Source organism: Lepidochelys kempii, chromosome 1 (assembly GCF_965140285.1).
Source record: "Lepidochelys kempii isolate rLepKem1 chromosome 1, rLepKem1.hap1, whole genome shotgun sequence".
NCBI classification, from domain to species: Eukaryota; Metazoa; Chordata; order Testudines; family Cheloniidae; genus Lepidochelys; species Lepidochelys kempii.
In genome coordinates this window covers 252,227,766-252,253,579 of record NC_136380.1, presented here as the reverse complement: position 1 = coordinate 252,253,579, position 25,814 = coordinate 252,227,766, and the positions used below count along the sequence as shown (strand labels likewise).

At 40.7% G+C, this 25,814-nt stretch overlaps 1 protein-coding gene across 2 annotated transcripts in view; it reads left to right on the top strand.

Moving 5' to 3' along the window:
- Positions 1-25,814, top strand: part of C1H12orf42 (chromosome 1 C12orf42 homolog) — a 252,140-nt gene that overhangs the window by 191,862 nt on the left and 34,464 nt on the right. For both annotated transcript variants that reach the window (XM_073323517.2, XM_073323524.2), the window contains 3 exons: positions 6,700-6,770; positions 16,615-16,725; positions 20,406-20,503. In XM_073323517.2, the coding sequence (XP_073179618.1) occupies positions 6,700-6,770; positions 16,615-16,725; positions 20,406-20,503 (280 nt within the window). The remainder of the gene's footprint in view (positions 1-6,699; positions 6,771-16,614; positions 16,726-20,405; positions 20,504-25,814) is intronic.

Sequence of the window (25,814 nt, the reverse complement as noted above, 5' to 3'; positions counted from 1 at the left end):
GCTGGAGTTGTGACTTGCATTACTGTTGTTTTGGTGTCCCCCCTCCTGTCTATATTGCTGTAGGCATATTCCTGATAGTACTGCTGGAATACCCCGAGAGATCTCTTTTTCCAGTTTTGTTCTGCAGTGTGATTCCAACAGAATCTAATCTGGCCTCCAATTATGCAGCTGTGTTCAGCTTCCTCTAAATCAGTATCATCTTCTCTTATAGCCATTATCTAAACATTCTGGAGTTTGTGCTCTATGACTGTATTTCTCTTACCCAGAATGGATGGCTTGCCATACTGTCAATTGTTTAAGTTCCTTGTAAATTGAACCTTATTCAGGTTCACTTTGATTTTAACAAATGCCTAAAAGTTCATGGGCCAGATCCTCAGTTAGCGTACCTGGGTGCAGCGCCATTGACTTCAGTGGAGCCTAGCCCATCTACATCTGGCCTCACATTTATAGCCCAAACTCATTTTGTATCCGTTGGATCTAAACATATAATGTTTAAAAAAATGCTTTCACTATATGGTGGCTAGAGCACAACCAAACTTATACTGGAAACTTTGGGGCTAATGGCTCTACTTTTGGTAAACTATGGGCTTTTCTGGCAACCCCATTGCAGGTATGTGTGGATCCTCTCACCAACTAGGTACTAATATTATTAATTCTTATTAATATTAATTCTCAACCCTTCTTCTTTGTTATGACTGCTGCTGGCTGATGATTTGCCTCCTCATTTCCAATCCCAAGCAACAAGATAATATTATGGACTCCACCTCTCACCGCCCACTCTCTGCCCACCTACACAAAGGGGGGGGGAGTACCAGGTGCACAGCTCCTAGTTACTGCCTCTGCACCTGCAGTAGAGATACGGGGAGGCCTTTTTACGCCCTTGGGTGACTATCCAGCCACAATCCAGCCTTATGTTATCTGACGGGTCCATAGTACAAATCTACCTAGCTGCTATAAAGGATTAAGCTTTGATAGGAAGTTTGAAGTTGTTACACTTCCTTTTGGCTCTCTCAGACTCGTACATAGAGACAGGAGCCAGTTACAGAGATTGAGAAAGAGAATACAGGCAGGCTAGATTAGAGAAAATTGATGGTTCAGTGGTTAGGGTGCTATCTTGGGAATCAGGAGATACAGGTTCAATTCCCTCCTGTGTTATAGAAGTCCTGCATCGCCTTGGGCAAGTCTGAGATTAAGCTTCAGTTTAAGATGAACCCTTGACCTCACTGAAGTCCATGGCAAAACTTCCCATGACTTTACTGGGGCCAGGATTTCACCCTTAATTGCTTTGTTTCTCAGAGCCCCATCTGTAAAGTGGGATAATACCTCTCTACACTCACAAGGGTTCTGTAAGAGTAAATACATTAAAGATAGTGAGGCACCTAATTATTACAGCAATGGGGCCATATAAGTACTTAAAATAGAAAGCAGCAGAATCAGTACTGTTTACTTTATAAATTGTTTTTTTGAGTTAGTTTGGTAAAAGCCTGGTTCAGTGTGGAAATGAAAGCAGCAATAAAAATTGTACATATCATTTGTAAAAATGGGAAATAGATAGCAGTCAATAAAATTAGAAGTTTTGAAGCATAGAAAATTGATAAGGGAAGCTAAATATATGAAGGAAAAATCCATGTCTGGTAGGGCTAAAGACAATATGAAGTAGTTTTTTAAATGTATCAGGGACAAAAGAAATCTGACCAATGTATAGGCCCATTACTAGATGGAGATGGTAAAATTGTTGATATGGATGCAGAAAAGGCAGAAGTATTCCATAAATATTTCTGTTCTGTGTTTGGAGAGAAACAGGATGGGTGTCCTCATATCATGCGAGGATAATAAACTACTTTCCAATCCATTAGTAACTAAGGAGGTTGTTAGATAACCTTTCCTTGGGATAAACATTTTTAAATCATCAGGTCTGGATAACTTACATATAAGAGCCATAAAAGAGTTGGATGAGGAGATCTGATACACTAATATTAATTTTTAATAAATCTCAGAATGCCAGGGCAATTTCATGAGAATGGAAGAGCACTAACTTCCTGCCACTATTGAAAAGGACAATCAGGATGACCTGGGTACTTAGAGGCAGGTTAGGCTGACGTCAGTCCCGGGCAAAATAATGGAAAAGCTATTATGGGATTCAATCAATAAAGAATTAAAGGATGGGAATAAAATTGATGCCTGTCAACATGGCTTTATAGAAAATAGGTCTTGTTGAATAAACATGGTTTCATTTTTTATGAGATTACAAATTTTGTTGATAAATTTCAGAGTAACAGCCATGTTAGTCTGTATTCGCAAAAAGAAAAGGAGTACTTGTGGCACCTTAGAGACTAACCAATTTATTTGAGCATAAGCTTTCGTGAGCTAGCTCTACGTGCCACAAGTACTCCTTTTCTTTTTGTTGATAAAGGTAACTAAGTAGATGGAATATTTAGTGGGAATACTTAGACTGCTGTAAGGTGTTTGACTTGATTCTATACTGCATTCTGATTAAAAATTAGCACTATACAATATAAAGCGGATGCTAAAGGGATTAAGAAGTAGCTAATGGACACAGCTCAAGTATGGACAAATATAAAGTAGATAAACTAGGCCTAAATGAAGTGAAATGGGTAACATCAGGACAAATAATTGTCAGATGGGCACATCCTACTATATTTTGGGCTACCAAATGCCAGTGATGTACAGAGAGAGGCATGGGTCTGATATTAGCAAGAAGAGCTGCTAAAAGCCTGATAGAATGGGCACCAGTTTCAGAAAGAATTGTAATAGCATTATTTACATTACATTTCCAGCAGGTGTACATTATTCGATGCTATGATCTAGCAAATCAAGCTAGCCAAGAGGAAAAGAAAACTTCTACAATCAGTTATGTAGCATAGTAGACAAGGTCCCAAAAAGGGATGTCCTTCTAGTAACTGCAGACATGAATGCTAAAGTGAGGAGCAACAATACTGTCAGGGAAGGAATTATGGGGAAACAAGGCCTTGGTGAAATGAGCAAAAATGGTGGAAAAAAAAGTGAGCCAAAAAAAAAAAGTGTCTTGCTACTGCTTTAGCATCTTCCCATGTCATTTGAATAGCTTTCAGTTCTGCTTCTGTTGTGTTTCCAAATTGTCCAGTCACTTCTTACCCTGGGGATTCCAGTCCAACACCTTCTTGTTATGTTGTTCGGTTCTATTCTCTATCTGCCCTTGCCATTTCTATTTTCATCCCATCATATCCTGTCCTATGAGTTTCTGTTTCATCCTCCTCTAAAGTGCTTCATTTATCATTTTTTCTGGTCATTTGATGTTGAGGATTTGTCTAAGGCAGCTGTTTATAAAAACTTGCCCCAATGTTGTTCAATATTTTTAGCAATGATCTGGAAGTTAATATAAAATCTCTGCTGATAAAATTTGTGAATGACACAAAGATTGATAACTATGAGGCTAGGATAGCCATACAGAGCGATTTGGATCACTTGGTCCCATTTGAATGAAATGTACTTTATACAGTCAAAAGCAAGGTCATATATGTAGGAACAAAGAATGCAGGCCCTACCTATGTAATGGGGTGAACTATCCTGGAAAGCAGTGACTCTGAAAAGCATGTAGGAGCCATAGTTCATTGAATGCATGAAGAGGGGACTAGTGAGTGGGAGTAGGGAGGAGATTTTACCTCTGGATACAGCATTGTTGAGACCAATATTGGAATAGTAGGTCCAGGTCTGTTGTCCACATTTTAAGAGTGTTGAAAAATTTAAGAGGGCGTAGAAATGAGCCACAAAATTATTCTAGGGATGAAGGAAATGCCTTATGGTGAGAGACTTAGAGCTCAATCTACTTAGTTTATAAAAAAAATATAATTGAGTGGTGACTTGATTACAGTCTATAAGTACCTCTCAGGGAGAAAATGGTGGGTTCTAAAAGACTCTTTAATTTAGCAAAGAAAGACATAACAAGAACCAATGAGTGGAAGCTAAAGCCAGAAAAATTCCAATTACAAATAAGGCACACATTTTTAACAAGGAGGGTGATTAACTATTGGAACAAACTACTAAGGGAAGTGTTGGATTCTCCATCTCTTGAAGTCTTCAGATCAAGATTGGATGCCTCTCTAGAAAATATGCTTTAGCCAAACGCAAGTTATTGGGCTCAATATAGGAGTAACTTTATTAAATTCTATGGCCTTTACTGTGCACGAGGTCAGCCTATGTGAACTGACAGACTTTTCCAGTCTTAAAAACTTTGAATCTAATTAAATAAGTTCTCCTAAAACCTGCTTCAGTCAGTGATGTATTATACTCTGGAGAGTGAAGTTAGAAACATTTGTTATGAAGTTAATATTTGAATAATGTGGCTTGAAGTTAAATAGCAGTATTCTGAAATACTTGGTGAGAGAAAATTTCAAGACTAACAGTAAACTTGATAACATTTCTTGTATTAAAAGGGTGGTGTTATATTTTTGGGAATCACCAGGTGGCGCCAATACAGATAGTCATACAAATTCTATTTAACAGAGGGTGGGATGTTGTAAAGCCCTCAGATTGACATTATGGACAGAGCTAGGCCAACGCTGAGCACGTATGAAAATTCCACCCTGAAAGTATAGGTAGTTAGATCTTGGAGAAATGCTAATTTTTTGTGGTGATGCACTTCTTTTTTAGAAGCGGAGTATGTCACTAGAAAAGTTGATTCTCTCTGACAGGACTCTTTCTTCGATACAAAGCAGCTGCCTACAGTATAGATACATAACAAGCAAACACTACATGTTTTCAAAACTTAGTTTTCTCATAGTGTCTTTAGGTAATGTAGTTTTCTTTAGGATGCAGATACACGTGCCACAACAACGTGGATTTAACAGCAACTGTCAAATTATGATTATATCTTTATTTTCACAGAAATCTCCTTTGTTGTTTTGTTGTAGAAATCAATGAGACTTTTGCTTCTCTTATAGAGATTTGATTCATCTGGTGTGTGGAGAATGAGTGACTATGACACTGAGACACTCTTGTTTTTCCTGTAGTTCCATCTGGGACACAGCCCCAAATGAGCAATGACACTTACATGCGAATAGTAACGTTTCAGGGTTGTTTCTTTAACAGCCAGTGCATCACTTAGTTCTTCTTGGGTTCCCTGGCCCCTTTCACAAGCTAAATAGCTCTGCTTGCCTGTGGTCACTCTAAATGAAAAAGAAATTACAGGAGCTGAGATCCAGCCCTTTTTCTCTGCAGGACCTCAGTTGACAGCACTTTTCTTGAACTAAAAATAGTATCTAACTGCTTCATTTGAAGAACAAAACTATTATACAGTTATGGAAACAATGATCTAGAGCAGTGGTTCTCAACCTGCAGGCTGCATGTGGCCCAGCTGTGTGCTAAAGGGCGGCAGGGTCCAAGGCTGGGGCTGCCACCTGTCCCCCTGCAGCAGGGACCAGGGTCGGGGCTGCCGACCAGCCCTGCACAACGGGGTCCAGCTTCGGGGTCTGGCTGCCGCCTAGCCCCCACACAGCAGGGTCTGGGATGGGCGCTTCTGCCTGTCCCTCTGGAGCAGGGGTCGGGGTTGGCAGCAGGGTCGGGTTGGAGCTGCCACTCGGCCCCGCACAACAGGGTACGGGGTCCCTGCTGCCCAGCCCCACCACCAGGGCTCCGCTCCTGGCCCCACTCTGTGGAGAGGTCTTTGGGCTGGGGGCACTGGGTATAGTGGGGTGTGGGAGGTGCTGTGGTTCTCAACCTGTGGCTCAGGTAACACATTGTGGGCTGCATATGTGGCCCAAAATGATTAATAGGTTGAGAACCACTGATCTAGAGACTTGAGGAAGGAAGAAAAGAAAAAATAACTGATTTGAGGAGTCTGACTGCGGTAGTTACTTACTCTTTACTCTATATGGGACTCATTGGCTCCACCACTTCAGACCTCAGATCTGCACTTTTAGCATAACAGAAAAAATTTCCCTTCAAATTTTCTCATCCTACTTTGAGCAGTGTCTTCTGCTTCTGTTCGTGTGAGGAAATGAGGCCACCTTCATACAATCCAATACCTCCCCCTTCTCGCCTTCCAGAAATGATAGGTCAGGACACAGGCAACAACAAAATCAAGCAGAGGAAAAATTCCAAGTGAGGATAGATTTGGCCATAGTGTAATATTTCCTTCCTGATTTCAGCCAGATGGACAATAGCATGAGATATATCCTTTTCTGCCCTAGACATAAAAGAGGGAGTGTTGATATCTTTGTCCTATTTCTATTTTTTTCCTGGACAATAAAATTAAACAAAAGGGCGTGTTGGTATTTGTTGGATTTTGAGAAAAGTGATGGACCCTATCCATCTAACTAAAGTCTGAAAATAGTCTTTCTGGGCCAGTTAAAAACAATCAACAACAAAACCTCAACACGCTCCCAGACTGCAGCTTCCCCAGGATGGAGCTCCTATGTGTTATACATGTTAAACATGTCCTATTCAGAGCTGACTCTGACTTTGTGCCCTGGGCCAGGTGAAAAGACTTTTCCAAAAAAAAAATTAAAAAGTATATCTGAAATTGAAATTTCTACCAGGAAGATGGTTCTGAGGTTTTATAGGAGGTCAGCATTATTGTGCCTTTAAAAAACAGTGTTTGTTATGTTCTTTTTTTAAAAAAAGCTAAAAGAAAAAAAGAGGGGGAAAGAGTTCTTTTATGGTCCTATTTTATCTTTTTTTTTTTTTTGTCTTCTTTTTCAGTCGACTTTTTGGCAAAATACTGCATCTTCAGCCAGGAGAAGTTGGCTAAGTACAAAAGGTCTTTTGAAGCGGTAAGTGTAAATTCAGACTTCTTTTCTTTTCTTTCTTCCTTTTTTTTTTTAATACCCCTCTCCCCTCTCCTCCTGTGTCAGTAGACAGTTAAGCAGAAATAATAAGCACCATTGCTTGCAGTACACGTCCCATGAATTACTCTGACATCAAATGTAACTTTAGAATGGAGGCACGCTTTATTCTCTTCGGCGAACTGTTCCCCTGTCCGTTCTTTATTTACATGTCGTGAGCCTTAGTGCTGCACAGCCAGTCAGAACGAACACACATACACACACGCACACACACACACAAAGAAGGGAGGCCATTAAACAAATTAAAAGGGATGGGGATGACTAATACAGTACTCTTGGAATCTGCAATTTGATTAGTCTGAGTTTAATACACAAAAGCAGCGCCGAAGCAGGAGGGGAGTCGAAGTGCTCTTTAATAACCTTCCACAATTAAATTATGGTGATGAATTTAACTATTCTGTGCTTCTAAAGGGGTCTTATTATCTGATTGACTGTGAAAGAAAGTCAGTATTTAACCAGGCTTCTTGAGTCCAGCTATCAGGAGACATACAGTAGTTTTATGCTTTAACAACTCCTTTTTTTTTTTTTTTTTGCATGCCTCTCCCTATTTAAATTCATTTGTGATTGGAGAATGATGGCTCTTATGGTTATTCCACTGCGTTTGATATGACAGGGCACGATAACCCTTTTACTGCTCTACTCAGAGAGCTAGGACTAAAATAAAATGATTGTGTTTTGTCTCCCGGTTGATATTTTCATTTTAAAATTGTATAACTTCACTGTGCTTTTCACCATTGTCTGATGATACATCATTTGAATGCAGACATATACACCTTTACCATCTTCATTCATGACTTTAATATATTCTGAGACCTCATATTTCTTTCTATCCTCTCACTCACTCACTTCACTGTCCGTTTAGCATATGCTGAATGCCTAGTGAATGGTTGTAAATTCAAAGTATCTATATAAACAGAGCAATGAAATACATTCTTCAAAATATCACATTTGTTTTATTGCCTGAGCTTAATGACTATGTCTGCTTTAGCGGCAGAGTCCTGTGGTACCTTACAGACTAACAGACGTATTGGAGCATAAGCTTTCGTGGGTGAATACCCACTTCGTCGGATGCATGTAGTGGAAATTTCCAGAGTCAGGTATAAATATGCAAGCAAGAATCAAGCGAGGGATAACGAGGTTAGTTCAGTCAGGGAGGATGAGGCCCTCTGCTTTAGTTCTTTAGCCATCTTCCCTTACAGACTTCAGTGTTAGTCTGAGGTCAAGATCAGGTAGCTACCTTTATACGAAATAAGAGAGTGTAATAGAAGCAGAATCCAAGTATTAGAGCCTGTGATACTGCTTTTACCTTTCTCACTAAGGGTGAAAATCCTTTGATCTTCACAGCAGGGTTTTGCCTTAATATTTTAAGTAGATCTAGGTAGATGGGGGTAAAGAGACCACTATGCTGGACAGTCATTCATTTAGGCCCTGATTGTGAAACCCATTTGCATGCGGAGTTGTCCCTTTTTCTGCGAGTATCCTCGTTGAAGAAAATAAGACTACTGGTGGAGTTAAGGAACTGTTCAACTTGAGTCAGCGTGGTAGAATCTGGCTCTGAGTTTGTTTTTGCGTTCAGTGTTTAACATGAGGGGCTCGGCATTACTGTCCCTGTTGTAATACTGTCCCTTTCAGTCCCCTCTGGAACTGAGAATGCTGAAGGGTCGCCTTCAATGTACTGCGCAATACCCTTTCTCCCCTCAAATATTCTAAGGGCCAAATTCTGAGTCTTTATTCAACTTTTACTATGCCCACTACATCAGTGAATAAGGACTGAGGGCAAGATTGTAGCTAGCCCTCTGCAGCTACACAGGGGAGTAAAGAGGCATAAAAGCTCCACCACACGTGTTCTCTTGAGAAGTTCACCTGGATTGCTGCTGTGTGGGCAGGTGAGAGAGTGAGCCGAGCCCTGGGGGAGCAGCTCATGTTTGTTTGTGTTTGTTCTGTTTTTTTGTGAAATTTTCAAGCATTCACAAAAGAAATGTGACGTCAAAATACCGTTTCATCCAGCTCAGGAATTACTCACCATGAAGAGAGAAGCTAAAGCCCATGCAGCTGAGAAGTGCACAGTGAAAGTCAGCACTGCATGTAAAGGTGGCTTTAAGCCACCTTTGCAGAACCTTTATCCTAGACCAGTTATGCCCCAGGGTGGTCCCCTGGCATAAGTTAGAGCAGCCTAAAGGTTGATCTAGTTTATGTGGACTACCAATTGTCCCAAAGAGCTGTTAAGGTAACTGAGGATTGTTGAGTCACAGGGAAGCCCTGGCCATACCTGTTTTCTTGTACTCTTGTCCCTTACATTGGCTGCAGGGAGGGTTGGAGCATGTGAACCATTATGTTGGTTCTGTGTCACGGGAGGAGACCCCTACATTGAGGTGATCCTCCCATGGCCAGTTAATCCAATTTTAGGGCTGCTTTGCACTGCTGCTGTGATTCAAAGTGGCCTCAACAAAGCTGCAGCCCTATCAGTTCTGAAAGTCTTCCTGCTTAGTTATTATCATATTTCAATATGCCATTTATAAATGTTTGGCCAGATCTTCAGGCAGTATATATCTGTGTAGCTCTACTGACTTCAACAGAGCTTTGCCATCCTACACCAGTTGAGAATCTGACTCTTTGTTTTTAAGCAATACTTTTATTAACAATTGTATATTTTTACCTGTGCGAAGTGGCAGTTGAGAGCAGCATCTTTTACCAAGGACACTGGAAGGAAAAGAGTTTGATACTTCACGGGAAATTTCATCTTCCAACAGTAAAATTCTTCCTCTGCTTATTAAGCTAATATTAACCCAAGATGTGATTGAACCAATTATAAACAGTCAGACATGTCAGTTTTCAGCAAGATGCCAGCAAGAGATTTGGAAATACAGATTTTAATAGCATAAAAATAAATTTCAAGTAGAATTCCCAATTTGTACTTAGTGAAAAGGGCATCTCACCACATGAACTCTTAGGATGCTGTGCTGAGCAACATTTCCTTTAAGAAGATTGTGCTCCCAAATTAACTTGTTCTGATGCTAAGCATAGCAGAAACAGTGCTGCTGCTAAAGCAGAACAATTGCTTTTCCTTTGTAGTCTGCCTGCTGGTTTGTTCAGTCCTGCTTTGTGTTCCAATCCTTGGCTGAGTCTGGGACAGTGGTTCAATAACTGTGAAGCTCTGTGTTTAGATCCTAGCCAAATCAGTGACACACAAAATAAGGGCAAGCAGTGAATCCTGAATGTTTCAGGTCTGTGAAATCAGTTGTCAGAATAAATGAGCCAAAGTCCTGTATTTATTTTACTGTTTTATGCACCCAGCACCTTTGATTCTGGGTATTTAATGTATATTTTCAGCTAGCAACACACCACCTTAAGTTAAATCCCACACTGTGGGTAGCGAAAACAGGTCCTTCTCTGTACCATTCCAGCCCACCTTAGGAAAAACCTTGACAGAAATAACCCATAGTCAAATGCAAAAAAAGATGATGAGCAATTTTACGTGCCTTTGCCAAAAGAACTTCAAAATACAAAGTTGTGCTCAAACTATTGAAGAGTTTGGCTGAAGGCGTAGTGGAAGGAGGATTTTAAATATGGACACAGAAACTCTCTAGCTCACCATGTAAGGGAACAGCATAAGATGTATATTAAGTATAAATGAGCCACTAAAGAATAGTGTGCAAAATGTAAATATGTTCAACATTCTCAGAGAAGGGTAGGGGGATCATACCAAACACTAGCACCGTGGCACTAAACATTAGAAAAGGGGATTTAAAACAAGGAGGAAGCTTATCAAAAAGGCAAATGGAGAAATTTAAATCCTTAGACTCAGCATGAAGGCTACCATGATAGAGTCAGAAACGCATTCATGCCCCTAAGGAAGCAGGAAGACAAGAAATTAACAGTATGGTTAAAGGGAAAGTTACAAGAGGGTAAATGAACTAAACAGGTATCAATTAAAAAGAAGTCCTGTCAGGTTCCCCCCGAATGGTGTGCATGAATTGCCATGCCCTTGCTGTACTACACACAGATGTGTGCCTGCTGCCTGGAGGATCTGTCTTCCACTAGATTTTTCCCTCATCTGCCTCTGGTGGTACCAGTTGGGAGGGAAAATGAACACAAGGGCCCCCCACTTTCCCCAGCTGCATCCACTGCTGCCAATCTGTAAGGAGGTGTGGCACCAGGGCTCCCCCTTCCTCCTCTTCTCTCCTTCCCTTTCCTTTTCTCCCTCCTTTCCCCTCTTTCTCTCCCTTTTTTTTTACCCTTCTGGGGGTGAAAATATACATGTATAAAATTAGAGTAAGAGCTCTGAAATAATTGTAATTGTTGGAATGATTTTTTGTTGCAAAACTTCGTAGTTAATTGACTTTGAATGCCTTGTTAATATTCATTTTGTATTTTTAGTGTTTGTATTTTGGTTAATGAGAACTGTCCCCTTAAGAACAGGATGGGAGCCTGTGTTGTAGTATGCTTGAGAGACTGAGAGCAATGTGAAGAAGATTTTGCCTGTATGCAGAGATTGGAAGATCCTGCTCCAAAAACATCAGAATTAGACTTAATAAACTTATCGTTCCAGAAAGCAAGACTCATTCTTAAAGATGCAACGTTAGCTCTTAGCAGGGGACTAACTCAGGGTGTTCGTAATGTGCTACAGAGCCTTTCATCTGTAGGTCACCAGTTTGACTCCAGAGTAGCTAATCAGGGTTTAAAAATTGTTCCTAAATAATGGATGCTTGGTACGCTCCAGTTCCAAGTCCCTCAACATAAACCACCACTGTTAAGTGCACTAGATTGCAAGTTCTTTGGAGTACAGAGTTTTTGGACAGTGCCTAGCACAATAGAGCCCAGGTCTCCAGTGGATCCTCTAGTGCAGTGGCTCTCAACCTTTCCAGACTACTGTACCCCTTTCAGGAGTCTGATTTGTCATGTGTATCCCAAGTTTCACCTCACTTAATAACCACTTGCTTACAAAATCAGATATAAAAAGACTCACAGCACACTATTACTGACAAATTGCTGACTTTCTCATTTTTACTATATAACTATAAAATAGATCAATTGAAATATAAATATTGTACTTACATTTTGGTGTATAGTGTATATAGAGCAGTATATGAAATTTTAGTTTGTACTGACTTCACTAGTGCTTTTTATGTAGCCTGTTGTAAAACTGGGCAAATAACGAGATGAGTTGCTGTACCCCCTAGAAGACCTCTGCATACCACCAGGGGTACTTGTACCCCTGATTGAGAACCACTACTCTAGTGAGTGCTCCTGCAGCAGAAGCCAAAATTGCATTACTCATGATAAATGTATGAGTTGGCTACACTGTAATCTCTCTCTCTCTCTCTCTCTCTCTCTCTCTCAGAGGCAGGAGGAGTTCAAAAATCAGAAAACAGACCAAAACCTGGATCTGATCTTTTTTTAAAAGCTAAACCATACTTTTTGGGCCAATCTCCTGATTTTGGAGCCTGATTCATGATTTTTGAGCATTTAAGGTTGGCAATACCAAGCTTGGCCTTTTCCTACATTCCTGTGCACTTTTTCCATTCGATTTTTGCCATAAGAGGCGGCTTCCTCCAGTAGGTTGCAAAATGCAAGTACTTGGAATTGACTCCTAGGTAACAAGTGGTGACGGTCTCCCAGCACACTGTCATACTGGCTCCCACACTTACAGTTAAGCTCACTGAGATGCACTGCCTATCAATGAGATCACAATGTCTGAGTCTGACAAAAGCCTTTGTTCCTAATACGTTGCCAAAACTTATTCCAGCACAGCTTGAAACAGTGTAGGGGAAATTCTGACCCCTGTAGCATTGCCAGCCTCAGGGAGACCCATGTCAGCCTGCTGTACGGGGACTGTTTGCACGAGTTAAAAACTTATTTGGGGACAGCTTTCAGCCCATGTGCATAGTTTTCAAATTTTTGATGAGGTTTTCAAAACCTCATTTTGACCAGGTTGTCCCCTTTTTCCGGTGGAGCCCAGCTCTTTAAATGATCATTTTGCTGCACAGTATGTAAGTAGAGTCCGAACTGAATCCTGCCTCATTCACGGTGCATTCCTTGATTGCATTCAGGGAGGTTGGGCTTTTCGGCTTCATTTGCTGTTTGCCACTGTACTGCACAGTGAACAAAGCAGGGACTTTTAAAGACCTGCCTCATTTAGGATAAAACTCACCTGTAAGCAGAGGGGCCAGCACAAGATCCATGCACCACATAAGCCCTGGCTATGTTTTACTGTGTCACATATGTCATTTATAATGGCATATGTACCACTTACTAAAAGGTGAATTCGTTACCAGTAGTAGTTGATGTGCACGTGTTCAGTGCTGTAAAGACCTGAACATGCAGTGTTTCTGAGGTAGTAATGGAACACTGTTCACTATGATGCCATACTTATTTTTGTTAATAGTTTATGCAGTTCATTGGTAGGCAATCATTAAAGTAATTTTTTTTACAGCAAAAGGGAGCTACCATGCAGGCAGGTGCTGAAAGCAATGAATCAGGTGAATGTAATGTGACAGCTCCACCGCTTATAACTTTCCAGTATTGAAGCTAAAGTATAAACCACAGGCTAGAGAGGCTGTAAAGGTCAAAAGTTCAGCTCTGCTCTAAAAGTTAAAAATGTGTCAAATCACCGGTTGAGAGGGTGTCAAATCATAGATTTGCTACTTTCATATAAAGCTTGAATATTTTCTAATATCTCAAGTTATAAGCTGTTCTCCACAGAAAGAAAGGTAGGTGTTTGAAGTTGGAAAACCATGATTTTCCCCATTACAAATGTTTCTGCTCAAAAACTGGAATATTTCACATTGGGGAAACTTCATGAAAACATGTTCTATGTTTGTGTACAAATTGTTTTCATTTTTGCAAGTAAAACTGTATAGGAGAAATTTCACCCTGAGCTGAATTTGAAAATTCCTTGAAATTTCACGACATTCTCAATTCTCTAGTGTGAGAATTAGCAAAGTGTATTAATTGAAATAGATAGTCTTGTACAGCTCTAATCCATGGAATGCATAAAATCACAGTGCAGTACTGAACACAATTTATATCCAGTGCATTCAACAGCTGTACTGTGATATGCTGATGCTAGTTATTCTGAATGTGTGAGTGTGTGTGTGTGTATCTGAGTGTGTTTGTGTGTGAGTGTGTACACTCACACTCACACACACACACACACACATAAATAGTAGTTTCTAAGTTACCAAACTCTTTAAGATAAACTTGAACTAAAGATCCTGACCCATGGCTTAGGAAAGCTCCATTTTTGAGACTCCATCACGGTCCTCCAGCTCCCTCCAAATGTGTTTCCCCTGTGCATATCTGTCATTGCAATCACAGTACGGTTCACCCAGCTGGGAAGGCCAACAAGCTGCTGCCTTTGGGGCTGTCTGCCAACGATGGTCTGTGGAGCAGACAGCAGGGAGTGCTGATAGTGCAAAATGGTCGGCTCCCTCCCTTCTGCCTCTCTTCTTGCCTCTTTTTACTCTTCTTGAAATTGAAGCACAAAAGAAAATTCTACTTTTCAAGACTGTTCAGTTTGCATTTGCTTGCAAAGTGTTTTCAACTGAACAGTCACTTTCTGTGCAGGCAGTGACAGCTCAATCGGGGGGTAAGGTTTTCTTTCAGTCCTTGTCATGTTAGGCCATGTCAAATTAGACATTTGGGATTTTTTTTTGTCTTGCATCATGGACTAAGATGCCAAACATTAGGAAACAAACTAAATGTTTGCATCTCTTCACAGCTTGAATGCATCCCATACCTTGCCAGTGTTCTTGTGCATTATAGAATCGGGGAGCACATTCTTCTTCATTCATGGACCTCTTAAATCCCATATTTCTGAGAAGTCTTCCATTCTTAAGCATCTGTCTAGACCAAAGGCATATTTTAAGGGGTTTACTAAGCTGCTACTCTTACAAATCAGTGACTTGGGCTATGAAGTTGATTGAAGTAGCGTATTCAAATTTTAGGATGTCCCTTTTTTTCATTTTTAGGTTGCTATTACTTCATTCCCTCTTTAGTGTACTTGCTACATTATGGCACTAATTTAACTGTGGATAAAAATTTGCACAGCTGTTGAATTTCTTGGGAGGGAAATCAAGGTTTGGATGATTACATGAAACAAGAAATATCTTGGTATTTCACCCTTGAGGTTTTCACTTTTTTTCCCACAAAAAAACAAAAATGCATTTTTTTTTTGCCAGACGTCCTCATCAAATGATTTCAGAGACTTCTAGACACTAGTTCTGTGGCAGAAAAGGCCAGCAACCTCTCCTGCCATTAAGACCTAGATCCTGCTAATACTTAAGCATGCAGTCTTCTTTGTCATAAGAGTGACATTCACAACATTTGGCTCTCCCTTCTACCCCTTCCAGTCCCCCCTGCCAAATGAAATTATTAAACTCTTAAAAAACAAAATAACAGAAAACTACCCCAAGCAGAGTTTTGACCCTAAGAAGTGACAGACTTCTGAAAGGTCCTAAGACCATCACTATTGCTGTTGATTTTAGGTGGAAGACATTCAGATACTACAGAGATAGGCAGTATAAAACTCCAAAATAGATAGACTTACTTAACTTTAAGCATATGAGTATATCCTATTAACTTCAATTGAGTTTTAGTGGGACTTTGGCTAACTTGCATGTTCATTGAAGAGCAATTCAATGTCTGTGAGCACTCAAAGATTTGAAGTTCATATTATTAGGTTGGTAAGCACTGAGGATTTGTAATGTGGTGTGACGGGCACTTCGGGGCTTCCTAAGTCATGCACAATGCACTTTGGAGTGTACCTAGTAGGAGAATCCCCAGCGTGTCCTGCATTTCACTGCAACAGCATTCTGGCAGTTCAGTAGGCCCACTATTAGACCTTTCAGATACAGCAAGGATCTTCAAAGGTCCTATGAAGGCGGCGGGAGTGGGGAGGTGCACCTGATGAGGGCCAGGGAAGCCTGTTCTGGTTGTAGGGAGAGAAGAAGGGAGTCAAGGAGAGGAAGACCTGGAAGGCAGCACAAGGGTACTGTTTGAGGTTGCAGGTTGGAAGGGAGCCTATGAGGGCTGGGAGAGATGGAGCTTTAGTTGAGAGGATGAGAAGGAAGAGCCCCTCATACGAATGTTCTTGGAGTTTTAAAATTGTTTGTTTGGGGTAGAAAGTTGAAGCTCAGATCAGTTCTTGCTTAACCAAACTGGTTTAGCTATCTCTTTGTCTGTCTATCTCTCTTTCTTCCCCCACTCCCCCCAGGAGCCTGTAATCCCCTGTGACGCTCCCATTCACTGCAAGTTCTAGGGCTAGTACTAACCCAGAGAGGATCAGCCTAGATTTCTGAGGTACATGTGAACAACACATTATCTCCTCAAGAAACTTAAATACTCAGTTCTGTCCATTGATAAATGCGGAAAATCGGAGCGTACAGTCATTCTTCAAGTCCTAGAATACAATGGCTACCTTATTTGCTTTCAGGGGCTACTTACATTCACATGATATTTGCACTCTTGAAGTTCCTGTCATGCTAAAAGTCATATTACCTGTTGAAAAGTGACTGAGTGAGAGGTGCCTGGTGGGGAGGTAAGGAAGCTTGGGATGGATCTGAAAAGTGTCCCTCCTACTCCTCAAACAGGAAGACCATGGTCATGACACAGAATCTTATAGCTGAAAAGTTTTAAAGCTAGAGAAAAAGGGAGTTAGGAGTCTTCAGGGACCTTCCCTAAGAAGGGAAATGCAAATAAACTCTAGAAAATTTAAATCCCACCCAAAGGATGGTTAGCATGCTGACCATTAACATTGTGGATATTTTTATAGGTGGATACTGATGGAGATGGATACTTGAACTGCCTGCAAGTTTTGATGGCTCTGAAAGAAATTGTCCCTTCAGATGCACTAACTGATGCCGAAGAACTTTATGTATATAGGGTAATCAGATCCAAAGCAGTCTCTCTGTTTATGCTTTGAATGATATGGGAGTAGGGAGCAAATGTAACAGATATGCACACCATTCTTCATGCAATATTTTATGCATCTATAACACATCCCATCCAAGGATCTCAAAACAAGCTCTGCCTCATAACATCCATGTGAGGTAGGTAATCTGGATAATACTCACTTTACCATTGGGGAAGCTGCACAGAGATGTGAAGGCCACAAAATGGCCTTTAATTCTAAGAGCCGCTCTAACTCACTTGATGACCTAATGGGCTATTACAAGGCCACACCTACCGCAAAATGTGCGGGGTTTTTAATGTTCCATGGTTGTCTTGTGTTACCCTTGGTTTAAACTTACATTATCATCATTGAAGCCTACCACCCTAGTTTCTGACCACAAATCAGTCAGCTACTTCTTGGGACACTGATGGCCAACAAGATACCACAAGAATGAATGAGCATGTTAGGAGTGATGATAGGCTAGTCCTTGTTTTGTACTACAGTAGTAGGAGGGATGAAAGACCTGCAAGGCCCAAGTAAGCCAGAAAACATTAGGGGTAGATGGGGGTGGGCTCCAGGCCTAGTTAAGAGATGGTGGGCAGGAGGCCACCCATGAAATTTCGATTTTTTTTAAACATAGCAGTAATCATTTTCAAATTGATTCACATAACTTTTGGCCTTGCAGGTGTGAACAGAGCCAATAGGAAGCATGAAAGCTGCTCAGAGGCTAAATTTTGCTCTTGCATAGATGGTTTTTTTTTTTTTTTAAATTGGTGGCTTACATTTTCAACAGTGACTAATGATTGGGGTGTCTAATTTGAGACAACATTTTTGGGTGCCTAATTTGAGACTTATATAAAGGGGACTGGTTTTCATAAAGAGCTAAGCTAAGTTGTTTCTATCTGGGCACCCAAAATCACTAGTCACTGTTGAAAATGTAGGCCTTTATCTGAACTTTTGACCGAAACACACACATTAGTCTCCAAGCACAGCCCCTTGGTTACTTTGTATTTTTTGAAAGGCACAGATATTAAATAATGTATTACTTTAAATTTTGCTTAAATGTTCAGTTTTATAGCATGCTATGTAAGAATTATGGTACAGTATGAAAGTCTGTTGATGTCCAACATACAAACATTCAGTTTTGCTTTCCTTCTAAAAGCAAACTCAGTGATCCAGTCCTTAGCTGTGCCAGCTTACCCCAGTTGAGAATCAGGCCCTCCGTTGTTTGCCTTTTTGCAGTCTTTCTATCATGATCCTGTTTGAAACATAGAAACTCATTTGACAAAGAGCATAAACTTGGTTAACAGAAAACCGGTACCAGGAAACACAGAAATAAAGAAAAGTATAAAATCCTCTATGATTTAATCTGAACCTTACAAAGGCTTTGTTTCTTTGGACACTTTCTTTGAAAAGACTACCACTTCAAACAAAAACAGAGGGAAATTAGTAGGAAGTGATTATGGAGACAGGAAATCTGAAAGCCATGAAACTGTAAATAAAGTGTTATTTGTACTACTGTATTTGGTTCCCTGCTTTACATTCTCAGCACGAAATGTTAGATAAGACTTTAACACTAGAGCGGGGACGAATTTCATATGATAAAAAGAGGAGAGCCATTTAGATAAATGACAGTGACCTTGGATTGATCTGAACACATTTTTAGCTAAAACTTGGAACTACCCAGCCAGGCCCAGTTGCAATTTGTTCATGGTGGCAAATGATGTGACTTGTTGAGACATCAAACACATATCAAATGGTTTAATTTTAGTATTCCAAAGCAATGGCCCCATGGCAGACGCCAATGCTAACATCATTATACAACTCATATTGCATGATGACAATCCAGTTTGGTGATGCCTACATTTATTGTTTACTTTTACTGACTCTAGAAAGCTCATCTTTTCCATCTGTCAGCATTATTGTGCATGATCCACAAATAAATCTAAAAAGGCTGCATTACACTATACACTCAGACCTTATTTAACGAGTGGCCTTCTTTTATAGCAATAATAAAAATGAGTACAGACTTTAATTACTTCCATTATACCATGTTTGCTTTGTCAGTGGTTTCTATTCTATGAAAAATTAAACTGCAAAGTTAGCCCAGCAATTTTTGTTGTTTGTGAATGTGCCTTCAGTAAACATCCCCTTTTTTCTCCCTCAGTGTTCATGCATTTTGTTCCCTGTTAACATTAAACATCATTTGCAAAGCTAAGACAGAAGATAAGAGCAGGGTACCTGAGCAGGACTATATGTACTATGCCAACATTTTGTACAAGACCAGCTTTGCACAATGGGAACATTAAAGGAATACTTTATTATTCGTGGTTTTTGTCGTGAAAGGCTAAAAAGGGAGGATCCAGGAACAAGTCTTTGGACAGCATTCAGTGCCTGAAACACAAAGACAAATGGAAAGCACACACATACACACACCAGCACCCCTCCTCCTCTAGTTTCATGTGATAGGTATTTAGATCACAGCCACAAGTTTCTAGATAGAAATTATGCATTCAGAGTGCGGAACAGTCAAAGGGGCCTTGTAATTAGAGAGAGCATAATAGTTCTTACTGCTTTAAGGTGCTTTGTACAAAAGATTACCTGTGGGTTCTCATTGGGCACATGTGTTATAAGACTGTTGTCCTTAGTGAAAGCTATACTATCCAAAGAGGGACAGAGAAGTGGGTGTGGTTTGTTTATTCTTTAAAACCTAATTTTGATCAGGATGTGAGCAAACACAGGAGTGGATTCAACTTCCACTGTCCTTTCCCCTCCATGCTAAAAGGCTTTAGAGGCAAAAGTTGGCTCTTTATATAGATTTGGGGGGCGCGGGGAATTCTGTACAGTCTGGTAACAAATTTTATTATGTTGGAATGTTTCAAAGTAGCTACTTCCATGATGTCAGTACAGTCGAGGCAGCTAGGTTGTGTTTATATTTATGGGGAGTTCTGCAACAGTAGGGTATTGGAGCAAATAGAAGACAATATGAGCAGAGGGGAGAGAGGACAAAGAAAGCGCATTTCAATATAATATAAATTAATCATGGATGGTTCTTCCTATTATTATTATTGCTTGTGTTACAGCAGTGCCCTAAGAGACAGTTAACACAATAATAATTTGCTTTGCAAGTATTTAGCTAAGGATGCAGTTACTGTTGTTTAAAATGTGGGCATGTTGCAAACATGTGGTATCATGGGCGTACTTGAAAAATATTCTAAAATCTTACTTGATGAATATACTGTGCAGAACTTTTTGGTTTTAATTTGTTGTTAGGGAGAGGAAGTCACACTGACTTTCCAGTTGTGTGGCAGAGAGTGTTTGTGCATTAGGTAGAAGGTTTTTGTGTGGTCTTCTATACACTGTTTTAAAGTGAATTCTCTTAAAACACCTACCACTCTGGTGTACATATGTGCAGGTGACTCTATGTGAATCAGGTCCATAATGTTTTGAGGGGATCCTACAGACCTACAATGCAATGTAGTGTTTATCAGGCTCATTGTCAGGTTTCATGCTGAAATTGCTTTGTTTGTTTTGCTGGCTATGCTAATAAATCTTGTCTCTGCTTCGATCAGAGCTTATTATCTTTTTTTTTTTTTTTGCTAAAGCAAGGCAGCAATCTGTTCTTTCTAAACCCTTCATCATCTTTGCTTTCTCCATCTCTGTTTCCCCAGATCCTAGAGATTGTTGACTATTATGTAACAGATGGCCTGACAGACCTCCGACTCTTCGCAGTGATGGCTAGCTTGGCACAGAAAATAGCAGCACTGGAGTAAGTATTCAGAGGCCTAGATGCTCATGAATTTTAACTCCTCGCTGACAAAGGAATTTGAGGGGGCGAGAGCCGATCTATCAGTAGCTAAAGTAATTAAAGACTTAGATTGCTCTCTAGTGCAGAGTGTCCCTTCACTATTACAGGCTGTTGATATTAGATTAGGCTAGGCCATGTCCTATTTGATCTCTAAACTATAACTTCTCGTCAAAACAATGGGACAGCTTAATCCAGAAATTGATACATTCCAACAAGCTTCAGACAGTGCTGTTTGTGTGGCTTTTAATAAAAAGTATACTGCGGCGTCAAGCCAAGACAATACATGGGAAAGCAATGAGAATATTGTGACAGAGTTCACTTTTGACTTTCATTTTTAGTCCATTTCTAGTTACTGGAGCAAGCTTTTCAAAAGCACCTAATTGACTTACGAGCGGAAGTCCCACTGAAAGTCAATGGGACTTGTTCTTCTAAATCACTTGGGCAATTTTGCAGATCTCACCCCTAGCCCTTAAAGTGTATGAAGCTGTCCAGATGCGTGGCCCGTTTTTCATAGGTGCTGAAAAGTTCCTAGCAGCTCCTTCTGACTGCAGTGGGAGTTGCTGAGTGCTTGACATTTCTGTATTCTGGGCCACTTGTTCAGACCACTCAATATGGATACAGGAGCAGAACTTCAAGCCTCTTGAAAAAAAAAAAAGAAACACACACAGGCACTTTCTTTTTCCATGTATGTTCTTGTGTGAAATGTCTCGTTTCAGGGAACTCTGCTGTTGCTGTTAAAGTATGAGTCTGGTAGCAGAGGGCAGTTCTATGCGCACACAAAATCTGCACTGGGCCAAATCTCAGACTCAACATACAGGTCTAGAAAACAGGTGGTGTAGTGGCCCATGTGTACTGTATGTAATGCTATATGGACAAAATTCTCCCCTTAAGGGTTCTCTAGTTCCCATGCCCACCACCCACAATTCACGCACAGACAGACATATGCATGCATTGTCCTTCCTCCAGTCCATCTCCAAAATTACTCTCCATGTTGAGTGGCAGGGAACCCCGAGGGCACCTCTATAGCACTTTGGGGCACAGACTCCCCCACAATCTCCTCCTCTCCATGCAAGTGTTAAATGAGTTAAATGTACAGTGTAACAATAGGGGAATGCAACTCAAGGACACTAGCCAATGATTCCAAAATCAGTAAAGAATTGCTTAGGTTCAGAGTGTCCTAATAATGTCTCTTAGTAACATTAAATTGCTGTGTTTTCATTTGAGTGACAGGGTTGAAATTATCACTTTGATAAGGGTTGGAAATTCTAAGCTCAGAATTTCCCTGCTTTTTGTAGTTGTGCTTAAGGTCAAACAGCACTGTCTAGTCAGCAGAATCTGCCTTTACAAAATAGCTTCCATTTGGGATGAGAACTCAGCACCATTGTTCATTGTAAAATTGGCATCTCCATCTCTGTCAGTTGTATGCCCAAGTGTCAGGGCTATGAAATAACTCCTGAAAAGAAACTTGTGTATTCAGTCTGCGGTAGAAACCGGGGGAGCCAGGGCAAGGGTTACACTTGGTTGGACAGACAAATAGTGACACAATTATTTTGTTAATTTTATTTTGTACAGAAAAGACCGCAGACAAGACTTTTCAATAATTAGAAAGTCAAGTTTCATTCCTAGGCTAGATTGGTGCCTGGCCCTGTGCACTGCACCGTGTGGGGGTGGGGGCAGAGGATGCCAAAAACCTTACTCCACCTTGCTCACCTGCACAGTGACTCTGCTAGCCTGTGCTCACAATCACAGCCCATACACAACCTGAGCACAAGGACTGCTCCAGGCTATAGCTGATGGCGACACTGGCATCCCCAAATGGGGAAGGGCAAACACAAATACTATGAGCACTCTGCATTAGCACTGGCCAGCAGAGCTTGTAGGGCTAGAGGGAGTACACATGGCACTCTTTCACAGGGGTTAGTTTTGGTCTCCCTTTCTCTGGTGCTCCAGGTGGCATTGTGCTTGAGTTAGGGCTCATGGGACTTGGACTGCAGGGCTCTAAAACTTCAGTGTAGACTTTCAAGCTCAGATTGGAGCCTGGTCTCTGGGTCCCTGCGAGGGAGGACGGTTCCAGACCTTGGGTTCCAATTCTAGCCCGGACGCCGACACTTCAGTTTTATGGCCCCTAGTCCTGCGAGCCCAACTCAGCTGACCCAGGCCAGCCATGGGCGTTTAACTGTGGTGCAGACATACCCTATGAGTTCCTGCTGGGGCAATGCATCTCTGCCCCTTCACCCATGGGCATGGCTGTGGAGCCACAATTTAACTCCATACGTTTCTTGTTTACAGCCCAGTATTCAACAGCATCTCAGAGGACAGGTAATGAATGGAACAGTGTTCCTTTCACTTCCATGTCACCAATTTGAATCTGACACAGTCACCGTTGATCAAAAGCCAGGGTTTGGGGTTTTTTTTACGGCTATTGGATGGGCTGTATAAAATGAGTTGGTCTCAGCCCAGTCCTGGAGGACAGCCCCGTTTCACAAAATCTACCAGCACAGCTGCCACTCTGATTGGTAGAGCCATAAGAAACCAAGAACTGAAAGGACGTGGGGACCAAAAGCTGAGTAACAGTTATTCCCTCAGTGGCGTGGCTGAGGCACATTGGTCACGTATTGTGAGCAAAGATAGTTTTGTGGTTAAAGACCCTGGGACTCAGGCCATCTGGGTTCTATTCCTGGATCTACCAAAGATTTCTTGTGGGATCTTGGACAAGTCATGTAAGCTCTCTCTGCCTCAGTTTCCCATCTGTAAAACTGGGAATAATGATACTTATGAGGGAGTTGTGGGATAAATCCATTCATATTTGTGAGGTGCTCAGAAACTACAGTAATAAGTGCCATTAAAGAAAACCCTATCAGTAAATAATCCTTGCACTGTAACTGCTCCTGCTATCTCGGGTCTGTGTTTTCTGTGAGGTGCTTAACATCCACTCCCAATGAAAAAATAGTCTTCTGCCTCTAGGACTGTTATTCTGGCATTTTTCATAAGAACTAATTCATGAAATCCCCCCATCCCCCAAAATAATATCCATTAAAATGATTTCCATTTGACTTTGAAGCTACTAGAAGCCAGGACAGTATGATCTAATATGTTGAGGGACTTTAGTAGCTGTTAATGCAAGGCAATTAATTTAGTGTTAACTGAAGATTGCTATGTTGCTGTATTAACATCCTGACAAAAATCATAGGAGTTTTCTGGAAGGCACTATACTGTACCGCTTTAGTTGGCTGGCTAACGTTTGTCAGTGGAAGTGCGAGCAGCAATAAAACAAAAATTCTGTTTTTCTTTATTTGTTGTTGAATTTATTGTGTTTAGACAAGCTGTTTTGTGAACTTTAGGCAAGTGATCAGGTAGGAATAACCTGATTTCTAAAATCAATAAAAGACAAGTGCAGCCTAGTCATTTGCTCCTCTATGATTCAAATGTTCCAACTTCAAAATAAATAGATCTGCAAAATAAATGCCACTTCTGAGAACTACTTGAGGGCAAATAAATGCAAGTATCAGGTTCTTATCAGATCTTTCTGATGATAATAGCCTGATCACTAGGGACAGTCTGTTAGTGTTGGCCCAGTGGGTCAGATAACAATGCAGACTTTCTCTCTCTTCCCTTTGCTGTGACCTAGTCCATCTGCTTCTCTCTGGCCATATGGTATAGAAATATCTGAGACGGGAGACATTACAGTTTGATGCATCTGAATGTTCTTTGCTTTCATTGAATCTTCACAGAGATGGCATTCCTCTGAATGCTTTTTTGAAAGAGGTTTTTTTTTGCATTTTTAACTAAGTTTACATCAACAGGGTATCTAACAATGGATTACAGACCATAAGGAGGGAGGCTGGCTGTATATTACCTGCCTGTCTTTAAATGCCATGAAATATCATTTTACATTAATGTATGTCTTGAGAAAGAAAACAGATATCATCACACTGAGGATTTAAAAATAGTGTTAGTCTGCTAGTAACCCTATTTACCATTATATGTGATGCGTCTAATCTGAATACCGTCATTATGTGCTACTAAGTGAAGGAAATGTATCATCTGGAGGACACAGAACTGTGGGCTTAATGTTCTCCCTCTTCCCCCCGACCATTTGAACTGCTGGGGTGGTGCAAAGGAGGCTAGAAAGCCTGTGGATCGCCCTAGCTGAGGATTCCCCTGGTATGGTGGAGTCCCAAGGCAGTGTAGCCAGCTCCTATGCCGTCCGTTGCATGGAGGGGATATGGCCAGAGTTTGGTCCATTCTGGCTATTCCAAGATGGAAAACAGTTCCTTTGGGGGCCACTGCCAGACAGCATAGCTTAAGCAGTGCCCCAACTTCCCTATTTAATCACACCAAACATTCTTTTCATATGTGGAGCATACAGGTATATTCTCCACTCAGTGCACGTTCAAAACTCCACTTAGTCCTAATGAGAGATCAGCCTAGGCAACAATGCATAGTGAGTATACAGTTCTTCTTTTCAATTATCCTTTTACTAGGAGGAACAGGTAATTATTAGAGAGGCTTTAACATAACTCATCATTTACTATATGTTCATACAGTGTCCAGCATTGTTGGGCTCCTATCTTGATGGAACACCCTAGGCTAGGCACTACTGAAATAAAAATGTTAACTAAGATTAATCAGTTCATAATGGAAGTAATTATCGGAAAATCAAAGCTGGTATATTTATACAATGGTTAAAATAGCAAACCAATTTTAAAAAATGTATGGGTACAAGGGTTTGTTAATATTTCAATGTCTTTATTGATTTAAAATAATAATGATACAAAACAATGCATTCAGACCCCAACAGTGTGGACAGGCAACAAACCCACCTTACAGAAGTTAAATCCAGAACTGCTACATCACTATGCTCCTGAGCGTCACAATTGTACTTCCCTTGCATTTTTATATTCCTCCTATAGGGAAAACTATAGAATTTTTCATGAATGAAAACAATAGGGTTCTCTAGAAATGTAAGAGGATTCCATTACAATGAATAATAATATTGAGGTTACAGGGACAAACCATCCCGATGTGTGGAAAGAACAGTAAATATGGCAGGCGACCAGCTTGGCTTAACAGTGAAATCCTTGCTGATCTTAAACACAAAAAAGAAGCTTACAAGAAGTGGAAGATTGGACAAATGACCAGGGAAGAGTATAAAAATATTGCTCGGGCATGCAGGAGTGAAATCAGGAAGGCCAAATCACACCTGGAGGTGCAGCTAGCAAGAGATGTTAAAAGTAACAAGAAGGGTTTCTTCAGGTATGTTAGCAACAAG